Raw genomic sequence first — 11371 nt, 5'->3', positions numbered from 1 at the left:
CACAGAGTAATAGGGGAAGGTCTTGAAAAGAGCTCTGAATGAAATACATAAGTAAGAGAAGAACCCATAGAATACCTTTTGTTGAAATTAAAGTTGCACTCAAACTCATTGGTAATTTGAGAAATGCAAATTAAGACACTATGTCATTTTATACCACCAAATTGGCAGCGTTAAAAAGCTGTGGAAGTACACCAGAAACTGATGCAACATTGCAAACTAACTATACTTCAATCAAAAAAGAAATAAACTATTAGGCTTAAAAAAAAAGAAGAAGCCCAGTGTTTGCAGGGATGTGAAACACATAGACATCCCCACACGTTGATGGTTTTGAGGTAATTCTGGAGAGTTTGTGGTAGTAACTGGTCTAACGACGTACATGTTGGCCCTGCAATCCCACTTCTGAATGTGTGTAATGGAAAATGTTGAGCAGATCCAGGAGGGACCACGTACAAGGATGCTTGTCACAGAGCTTTTATGGTAGTGAGGTGCTGGAATCATGCTAGATGCTCATCTCAATGGGAACACAGAAGTAAAACGAGGTAGATACACACTAGGGGATTTTGTGCGGCAGGTAGAAACAACAGACTAGACTGAGTAACACAGGAGGCCTCTGAAAGAGTGCTGAATGAGATATATTAATAAGTGATGCATATGCAGGATAATAGCAAGTGTGAAAAATAAAGCTGTGTATATCACACAATACCACATTTGATAAGAATGCACAGAGGATAACACATTAATACATTAGAATGTGGGGAAGACAAAGCTATGGGGATTAAAAAATCAAATGTTTTACAGAGGAAGTGTGCTCAGAGCTATAAATGGAGGATGATTAACTCAACAATCTGCACTTAAGACTCCAAAGACAAAGCATACACAACAAAATAAAAATTGGGAGATGCTTGATGACTGAATTGGGATGGTGGGTTGCAACGTGAGTAGTTTCTATTGAGGGAAAAATATAAAAATATATAATATTGTATAAAATGCTTGGATATCTAAGAACAGAATCAAAATATCTGCCACCTCAAAACCCTCTGGAAATGTCAGGGTGTTTATACTCATCCAAGGCTACAACCCACAAACTTCTGGTCAATTAATCTTTGACGAAGGAGGCTAGCATGTACAATGGAGTAAAGACAGTCTCTTCAGCAAATGGTGTTGGGAAAACTGGACAGCTACATGTAAATCAATGAAGTTAGATCACTCCCTCACACCATGCACAAAAATAAACTCAAACTGGCTTAAAGACTTAAACATAAGGCCAGACACTATAAACCTCTTAGAAGAAAACACAGGCAAAACATTATCTGACATACATCTCAGCAACGTTCTCCTAGGGCAGTCTACCCAGGCAATAGATATCAAAGAAAAATAAACAAATGGGACCTAATTAACTTACAAACTTTTGCACAGCAAAGGAAACCATAAGCAAAACAAAAAGACAACCTACTGATTGGGAAAAAAATATTTGCAAAAGATGATACTGACAAGGGCTTAATTTCCAGAATATAAACACAGCTCATGCAACTTAATGAGAAAAAAGCAAATAACCCAATCCAAGAATTGGCACAAGGCCTAAACAAGCAATTCTCCAATGGAGAGATACCAATGGCCAAGAGGCATATGAAAAAATGCTCAATATCACTAATTCTCAGAGAAATGGAAATCAAAACTGCCATGAGGTATCAACTCACGCCAGTCAGAATGGCCCTCATTCAAATGTCCACAAATGACAAATGCTGGAGAGGGTGTGGAGAAAAGGGAACCTCCTACACTGTTGGTGGGGGTGTAGTTTGGTGCAGCCATTATGGACAACAGTATGGAGATTCCTCAAAAAACTAAAAATAGACTTGCCATATGATACAGAAATCCCATTCGTGGGCATAGATCCAGAGGGAATCTTAATTCAAAAAGATATACACCTCAACGTTCATAGCAGCACTATTTACAACAGCCCAGACGTGGAAACAGCCTGAATGTCCATCAACAGATGATTGGATAAAGAAGTTGTCGTTTATTTATACAACGGAATAATACTCAGCCATAAAAAAAATAAAATAATGTCATTTGCAGTAACATGAATGAAACTGGAAAATGTCATTCTAAATCAAGCCAGAACGAGAAAGAAAAATACCATATGACATCACTTATAGGTGGAATCTAAACAAAACAAAACAAAACAAAACAAAACACAAATGAACTTATTTACAAAACAGAAACGGACTCACAGACATAGAAAACAAAGTTAAGGTTACCAGAGGGGGAATTAGGTGGGAAGCGATAAATTGGGAGTTTGAGGTTTGCAGATACTAACTACTATATATAAAATAGGTAAACAACAAGGTCATACTGTACAGCACAGGGAACCATATTCAATATCTTGTAGTAACCTGTGGTGAAGAAGAATATGAGAATGAATGTATGTATGTTCCTAAGTGACTAAAGTATTGTGCTGGACACCAGAAATTGACACAACATTGTATACTGACTGTAGTTCAATAAAAATATATTAAAAAGAAAAGAATTGGTGCACAGAAGTTAAATTAAGGGAAGTTGAAGAGGATGGAAGCTTGCGACACGGAGAGAGGCTGGGAGCCACAGAGGAGAGTCAGAACTGCAGGGACACCGAGCATCTGAGCAGGAGGTCCAGGCTTTAGGGAGGAAGCATGCTTTCTTTGTTTTTTTTTTTTTTCTTCAGAAAATGACTAAAGGGAAGGTTGGTCTGTTGGTAGCAGAAGGAAGTCAGAACAGAGGTATTGTGGGGTAGGTTTGTTCAGAACAGAAACCAAAGACCAATATTCCTGAGCAAAAGAAAAAACACCTGCAAATGAAATGCTGTTTCTGCCGCTTCCATTGCTGCTGGCTCTCCTCCCAGGTGCTGACAGCGAGGACGGTAAGAGCTCTGGCAGCTGCCCAGTTGGGTGCAAGAAGGGGTGTGTGTGTGTGTGTGTGTGTGTGTGTGTGTGCGGTGGTTTCCCCAACCTGGAGGTTGATGGGATCAGGTAAGTTTCACTCCAGCATCCCTGACTCGAGGTCCCTGTGCGCTTTTGAAGGTTGTATACACCAGATGGGACCCTGAGGCAGGCAAATTTCTATGGTTTCGCTCTTCTTTAGATACGAAGTTTCCCCTCTGTGGCACCTTTCCTTCTCCATTTTCTCCTTCTCAGTGCCCTTTCTCATCTCTCTGTTCTTTTCCCACAGGCTTCCAGGAGCCAGTCTCCTTCCACGTAATGGGGATCTTATCCTTTTACAACCGTTCCTGGGAACAAAATGTGGGCTCGGGTTGGTTGGGTGAGTTGCAGACTCAGGGCTGGAATAGCAGCTCTGGCACTATCATTTACCTGTGGCCTTGGTCCAGGGGCAACTTCAGCAACGAGGAGTTGACAGAGGTGGAAACGCTGTTTCGTACATTCTTCATTAACTGTGCTCTGACATTTCACAACCGCATCGTTCAATGGCAGCTTAAATGTAAGTTCAGGTTCTTCAGTGAGGATTGGGGATATGGGGTGTGTGTGTGTGTGTCAATGAGTTTCTTATTCCTCTGAGAAACAGCCTGCACTCATTTCTGAACCTTCTCTCTCCCGAGCGTACCTCCCTCATTGACCGCAGGCTTGTGCTCTATCACCTTCCCTGAGTGCTCACCTGTGACCGCCCCTCTCCCTGGTCTCCAAGCACATGCTCTCAGCTTCCTCACTCTATGACCGATGCCTTAAGGTGTGGTTTCCTCCCCCATGTAATCTCTTCGACAATCTCTGTCTATACATTCAGTGTAACCTAGAGCATTCCAAACAGCCAAGGTTATTGTAATCCCATCTCTCTCACACTGAGTCCTTCCTTATCCTCTCACTCACACCGTTTACATTGTCTTCTTCAAACACTTTGCGCCGTCCTTTTTGTCATTCATCTCCTTCTGCATCCCTAATTACCACCAGTTCTCCTTTTCTGAACCTCTGATCAAACACATTTTTGTTTTTTGTTCAAATTTTCTAAACTCCTCCCTTCTGCTTCTTTCATTTTTTGATGTTAAAATTTTATTTTATCTTTTCACTCCTTTCCTCTAATTTACAGCCCCTCTTCCCCAGATCCTTTTGATATACAGGTAGCAGGACGCTGTGAGCTGCCCTCTGGGGAAGCCTCAGCAGGCTTTTGGCAGTTTGCTTATCAAGGATCAGAGCTGCTGAGCTTCCAGAACAAATCATGGTTGCCCTCTCCAAAGGGTGGACATAGAGCTCAGCTTGTCAGCGTTGCATTCAGTTTGGACCAAGGCACCCAGGAAATAATACACAGGCTGCTCAGCGACACCTGCCCACGTTTCCTCTTGGGTCTTCTTGATGCAGGGAAGGCACATCTCCAGCGACAAGGTCAGTCCTGCACCTGCCCTCGAAGAAATTTCTGTTCTAAAATCACCTATCCCACCATGCCCTTCCAATTTAGGACAAGAAGGAGGCAAGGGGGAGAGGGGATAATGGGTGGCAGGTTCCTAGAGGCGGGAAAGGTGTGTCTGTCTAAAGTGACCTTAGAGTCTGCCTCAGAGTCCTCATCTGATGTCTCTCCTGTCCTCGGCAGTAAGACCAGAGGCCTGGCTGTCCCCTGGCCCCCGTCCTGGTCCTGGCCGTCTGGTGCTGGTTTGTCATGTGTCTGGCTTCTACCCAAAGCCTATTTGGGTGATGTGGATGCGGGGTGAACAGGAGCAACAGGGCACTCAGAGAAGTGACGTCGTGCCTAATGCCGACGGGACGTGGTATCTTCGGGTGTCCTTGGAAGTGGAAGCCAGAGAGGCATCTGGCCTGAGCTGCCGGGTGAGACACAGCAGTCTGGGGGACCAGGACGTCGTCCTCTACTGGGGTGAGCAAGGACTGGGGCCCGGCTGGGAATGGGGGTAGGTGGTCCTTGATCTGAGCAGGAAAGCCAGATGAAAAATTGGAATTTTGGGAACTCCAGACCCCAGAGGAACACAAATGAAAAGTAGAAATATGGGAGTTGAAAATGAGAGCCCCACAGACATAGGAAGATGTTGCGCTTAATGAAGGAATCATCTCTGAGGGAGGAGGGGAGAAGAAATAGGGAGAAAGGAGACTGGGGAGGCAGACCCTGGAATGAACAAAGGAAGAGCAGGGCCATGCAGTGACACCAAGAGTGGGTTTGAAATGACACCACTGTGTGCACCCGGATCCACAGGGCACCGCAGCTCCGTGGGCTGGATCTTCTTGGCAGTGACGGTGCCCCTGCTGCTCCTGCCAGGTCTTGCGTTTTGGGTTCGGAAGCGCCGGTGAGTTCTCCGTGTCCATCCTTCCTGCTCTTTTCCCCACTCCCCACTTGTCTGCCCATCTTTGTTTTCTCTCTTTTCCTTCACTTCTCCTCCCCCCAGCGCCCTTCCCTCTTCCCCCTCAGGTCTCCCCTCCACCCCATGTCGAGTGACTTCCGTCTGTTTTCTTCCCAGGACACTCTGTCAACCCGCAAGCTCTTGTCTCCCTTTGGAATGAGATGCCAGCAGCTCAGGAGCTCGGGATGTAGCTAAACTCAGCCCAGTGATGCCGGCCTTCAACTCTCCATGTACGACTTTTCTTGTTGTTGTTTATTTCTGCTTAATGACCAGTTGTCACTATGAGCAAAGTGTAATTTTGTAGAATTTGTGGTTCTAGCCTGTGTTATGGGGCTTTAAAATTCAAAATTTAAATGCCGATTGAAGGAGGCCCTAGGGACACTCAGATATTCAAACATGAATGGATTATCAAGTGTATTTCAGATGTCACTTCCTCCAGAGAGCCTTCCCTGATTCACGGGGCGGGGGGGCAGTCTCCACCTTGTTAAACTCCCATCACAGTTTGACTGGACCTTGTTAAATGTCCTCCTCACTTCAGACCCTTTGTTGTGCCTATTTAGTCCTGTTTTCCCCTTCTAGTTTTTAAGCTTCTTGACAGCAGAGTGCATGTCTTTTTACCATATGTATCCTTGGCAATGTGTCTTCCCCGCACTTAATACGTTCTCAATAAAAATCCATGCTGCACTTGTGCCGAATTTACAGTCTTTGAAAATTCTTTTCCTTCCTGTCATCTTTGTAGTAGTTGAGTCATTTGTTCCTCTTCTGGTTAAATGTGTTGTCACTCGGCCAAGAGACTTGGCACTTTCCTAGTTCCTTAGTGATTTGTCTAAGGAGAAACACAGTTGTGACTCTGATCGTTCTTATTATTTTACTCTTGAGAACTATTGAGGTGACAATATTTCTCCAAGTATTGTAAAGAGAAAGAGGAAGACAGAATGCAGTCCTTTATTATTCAGGGTGGCTCAGGGACAAGGAGCAGATTTATCACCTGGGAGCTTGTCAGACATATAGAATGTTGGACCTCACCTTAGACTTACCGAATCATAATGTGCATTTTATGAAATCAGCAGGGGATTCATAGAAGCAGTAACATGTGAGAGGCCCTGATGGGCTGACGCCTGAGAGGCAGTAGTGGGAGTGTGACCCTGAATGAAGCAGATGAGCGATATAAGAGAACAAGAGTGCTGACGCTCAGCACTGAAGTGAGATCGAGGCCAGGAGATGACATGCAGCACATGCTCACTACTCACGGATGCTGTGCTAAAGCCACAGGAGACACTGACTTAGTGAAATCCGAGTCATTGTTCCTACGGGACATACAGGGTTCGGTTCCAGTGAGCTTCTGGTCACCAGATTTTTGTCAATTAATGAACACATAGCCTTGTTTTATGTGTGTTTCTGTTTATATATATTTGAAAATGTTTACTTTATTACGTACAGTATTTTTTAATAATAAAACGCCTGCCAGGAAGTGTTTACCCTGTTCCCGACCCTGAGTAACGGGATCGTAAATGTGTTTGGCTTTCAGCCCCACAGCTGTGCTGTCCTCTGTGCTTTTAAAAACAAACAACCACCAGTCATCATCTGATGAAGCCACCAGTCTGGCTCCTTTGCCACCTCTTCCAGAGCTTCAGCAGAGCGTTATGGATGTGACCTTAGCACTTTCTGGATGTCCCATCTCCTGAGCACTTTACGAAAATGGAGATCAGTGAATTTCCTCTCCTTTGGCTGGGTTTACTGCCCCGTTGATTCATTAACAGTGAACTCACGGCCCACAACCCTATGACTCACCCCTGAGCAAAGCGCGTCTACACGTGCGTTTTCTCTGTAAGGCACATCCCAGCCTTCCTGAGCTCGGGGAGCACTGGGCAGCACCTCAGCGCTCTGCTTCAGGGCCGCCCTAAACCGCCAAGCACCAACAGAGGGCACAGAAACGCAGACAACGCGGCACTAAATAGATCGTGGAAAGGACGTGTTTACAGTCTGAGAACTGAAACCAGAAGGCTGAGCACCACCTTGTTCAGCCTCACCTGGGAACTCAGGAGCCAGGGGACAGTTTGTGCCACTCTGCACCTGTCCATGAGTGACTATGCAAGCACTGTGAGTACTGCCGTGAGGGTTACAGAGAAATGTGAGCAAGTCGGCAAAATAGCAGATGCAGAATCAGAGAAGAGTGAAGGTTGACTCTTTGTGACCAGTGGCCCCAGTAGCAGTGTGAGTTGAGGTCTGCACGGATGGACTTCAAGGATTCACGAATTAACTCAACAAGTCATTCTCCGGCGCACACCATGTGGCAGGGACATGCTGAGCCTAAAGGTGTCGGGGAGAGCCAATCACCACTGTCTTCTGAGCTGGAAAGTTTTGTCTTCCTAATGTGCTTCTACAGTTTACTGTTTTCCTTGTTGTTTCTATCTTAGTTTGTTGGTGCAGCAACTTATTTGGGTTGAACTAGGAGAAAGGGACTTGGCTCCAAACGGTTTAGGGGCTGAGAGAGGGGGCCCTGGGCGATTGCGACTCTGCCTTGAAACATGCCTCTTCACTTTCCTCTTCCTTTTCTTCTATCCTCGAAAATTGGTTTCTTGACCTTTTGCTTTCTTCTCAGATGTGTTTTTATCTTGTTGAACTCTTACGCTGTCTCCTTAACTGTGACGTCCGGATCAATCCCCGTCCTGCCCTCTGCTCATGTATTTCTAACAAACCGCTGATCAGGAATCAAAGTGCGGGTTCTGCTGCTGAGTAAGCGAGGGACTGTGGAAAGGCTCCCCGATCCTCATTGTTCTATTTAGTTAAATGGGGACAAAATATATACTCTTAGGGTTTTCATAAGGATTCATAGCATCTGTATTGAATAAACCATGAAATGCCTTGATAATAACATTTAAATGATCCAAATGCAAAATATTTTCCATGGATTTCCTCCTGACATAATTAGTTAGTTCATTCTTTCACTCATCACATATACAGCTTTTTCTATTTTTATGGTAGTTATATTCACTGAGAGTTATTCTAAAATGTCTGAGAAGCAGCTGTATCTCTAAGTATTTAAAATACAATGAACAACCCTTTCCTCCAAGCTCATTCCTTTTTTGACATCTATATTTAATTATCCAGAGTCAAACTTCAGAAACCTGTTGATTTTCTTTCCCAGCATTTTGTTGACCAAGTGATTCTCTACAAAACCTCTGACAATGATTTCTCCCTTCCCTCATCAGCGGGCGTTCTGAACCTCATAGAGGATGAACACAGAGCCCTCCTCCCTCCTGGCGTTCGTTCCTGTTGGTTTCCTCAACCAACCCTCTGCCTCAGCCACAGTGGGCTCACGTCAAGGGGACAGAGTTTCTGCTAATGGAGAATCATCTCAAAAATGTATCAAGACCCTAGTGAAACATGGGAGGCACGTTTGTAGTTGCACTGGGAAGAAAATAGAAGCTAACAAATAAACTCTTGGGATGTCACAATTGGGAGGAGTCGACTGTACCGTCAGAATTAGTAGGCAGACCAGGGAAGTGGGCAAGTGAGTGACGAGAAAGCTGTTTCTTTTGTGAAAATGTGTCAAGTTCTGGGCATTGTGGCTCGTGGCTCCCCCACCTCCCCTCCTGATCACTTGATAAAAAAGTAAGTAGATCAAGTTGAAAGAGGAGATACTTTAAAGTGTGAAATTGTTTTGAGTAATTAAAGTGTGTAAGTTAGTATTTGATGTTCTCCTGTGTTATTCAAGTTTAAATTTGTTTTTGATGACATGTATGAGATTTTTTTTTTTAAAGGAAATCCAGACATGTGACCAGATGGCTATAGTTCCAGCTTTGGAAATGAGAGAAGATTTAACGTATCTTGGCATCATCACGTTTATAAATATTTAAATTTGGTATTTATAATCATTTGATTATGTCTTCTTCAGTTATTAATTATTTTAATTGCTTGTGGGAATCTTAAAAAATCGTCTTCATAAGAGAGGAAGGTCTAAAGCAGCTGCAAACAGCCCCCATGAGGTATATTTAATTGTGAGTGTTTAAAAGCATCTCAGTGCAAATCAAATACAAGATGTCTGCCTAGTATGACCTTCTGTCTTCAGTAGAATACTAAGAGTCCCAGTTAGTCCAGTGAGGCAAAAAAATAAGGAGGACTCAAAAGAGAAATTAAAGAGAAAGTAGTATTTGGAGATCATATGATTGTATGTGAGAAAAGAAAGAATAAGTAAAATGTTGGGAATAATATGAGAGCTCAGGAATGATCTAGATAAAAATTTAACACATGAATGAAAACTCTGGAGACTTCAAGAGAATAGGTATACTTTTTCAGATGCTATGATTTCTACCTAGAAAACTAATAGAATAAAAACTGAGCCATTAGAGCTAAGGTGAACATTTAACAGTGTCTCTAGGTGCAAAATAAGTATTATAAATCAGCACTTTTATTTTTAATACAAGTAACAAACAAAATAAGATACCATTTATAATATTAACAAAGTCCGTAATACAGCTGAATATTGACTAAAGAGAGAATAAAGAAATATTCTACAGAGAAATTCTAAAACCAATTGGGATCATGAAATATTTCTCATTAATAGTAGTCATACAGAAGAAATTAGTATGATAATAAATTATGATTCTCCTTAAGAAAATTCTTAGTGACAATTCTGATTGAATTTTTCAAGGTGCTGAGTAAACTTATGTTTTATATTATATGGAAGAATAAATGAATACATAGATCTAAATCACTTTAGAAAGAGAGGAGTAAAGGTTTATTCACAATGGGATAAAGTCCTGAATGCAAAAGACAATACTAGAAAGTTAGTAGCTTATAATGTAGCAAAATATTATTATGATCTATTGCTGCAGAATTATTTCATAGATTAAATTCCCCACTGAGAAACAGTGGAGTCTTAGGAGAAATGGCTTATGGTGGGTCGTCCCCCAACCTCCCATATAGATACATACACAGTCCCAGGTAACCAGTGGGCCCTGGAGGGGCCAAACGTGCTGGTGTTCCTCCGTCCCAGCCTCGACCCCTTGGGCTTGGTCCCTCCCAGGACCTGTAACTAAGTGAGGTCCTGCCAGACCGGAGTCCTGGGTTCCCCGCCCCTTGGGGACAGGAATGGGCATGTCCAGGAGGGCTGGGGGCCACTGAGATGTTCCACTGTTTTGTGTATTGTTGCTTCTGTACCACAAACTGTATAAAATCGGGGTTTGTTGCAAAAAAATTCTTAGCAGTGAAAATTGTTGTATTTTAGTTTATAAAAGGATGGCTTTCTCTTCCATAAAGTTTATACTGAGCAAAATTAGCAGGTAGAAAATTGAGAGAAGTATTTGAAGTTTTAAAAATAAATTTCATACATATATATAAAATCTATTTCATACCTATATACACAGAGTAATAGGGGAAGGTCTTGAAAAGAGCTCTGAATGAAATACATCAGTAAGTGAAGAACCCAGAGAATGCCTTTGGTTGAAATTAAAGTTGCACTCAAACTCATTGGTAATCTGAGAAATGCAAATTAAGACTCTATGTCATTTTATACCACCAAATTGGCAGCGTTGAAAAGCTGCGGAAGTACACCAGAAACTGATGCAACATTGCAAACTAACTATACTTCAATCAAAAAAGAAATAAACTATTAGGCTTAAAAAAAAAAGAAGAAGCCCAGTGTTTGCAGGGATGTGAAACACATAGACATCCCCACACGTTGATGGTTTTGAGGTAATTCTGGAGAGTTTGTGGTAGTAACTGGTCTAACGACGTACATGTTGGCCCTGCAATCCCACTTCTGAATGTGTGTAATGGAAAATGTTGAGCAGATCCAGGAGGGACCACGTACAAGGATGCTTGTCACAGAGCTTTTATGGTAGTGAGGTGCTGGAATCATGCTAGATGCTCATCTCAATGGGAACACAGAAGTAAAACGAGGTAGATACACACTAGGGGATTTTGTGCGGCAGGTAGAAACAACAGACTAGACTGAGTAACACAGGAGGCCTCTGAAAGAGTGCTGAATGAGATATATTAATAAGTGATGCATATGCAGGATAATAGCAGGTGTGAAAAATA

At 42.8% G+C, this 11371-nt stretch overlaps 1 protein-coding gene across 4 annotated transcripts; it reads left to right on the top strand.

The window, feature by feature from the left end:
- Nucleotides 1-2701: 2701 nt before the first annotated feature.
- LOC140688075 (T-cell surface glycoprotein CD1a-like) lies at nucleotides 2702-10462 on the top strand. 4 transcript variants are annotated; one of them, XR_012062786.1, is made up of 8 exons: nucleotides 2702-2896; nucleotides 3205-3471; nucleotides 4086-4364; nucleotides 4570-4848; nucleotides 5182-5272; nucleotides 5444-5556; nucleotides 6855-7426; nucleotides 8539-10462. XR_012062786.1 is itself a non-coding variant. In XM_072946315.1 (6 exons), exons 1-6 carry the CDS (start codon nucleotides 2836-2838, stop codon nucleotides 5484-5486), a joined length of 1020 nt encoding a protein of 339 aa, XP_072802416.1. In that variant the 5' UTR covers nucleotides 2702-2835; the 3' UTR covers nucleotides 5487-6014. The 4 variants fall into 4 exon arrangements, 1 of the variants encoding a protein (XP_072802416.1); XR_012062787.1 differs by lacking the exon at nucleotides 6855-7426 and having other exon boundaries at nucleotides 8539-9479; XR_012062785.1 differs by lacking the exon at nucleotides 8539-10462 and having other exon boundaries at nucleotides 6855-8532.
- Nucleotides 10463-11371: the final 909 nt, after the last annotated feature.

This window comes from Vicugna pacos, chromosome 21 (genome assembly GCF_048564905.1).
Source record: "Vicugna pacos chromosome 21, VicPac4, whole genome shotgun sequence".
NCBI lineage: Eukaryota > Metazoa > Chordata > Mammalia > Artiodactyla > Camelidae > Vicugna > Vicugna pacos.
The sequence above is the reverse complement of the archived record's forward strand: the minus strand, read 5'-3'. Positions and strand labels throughout refer to the sequence as shown.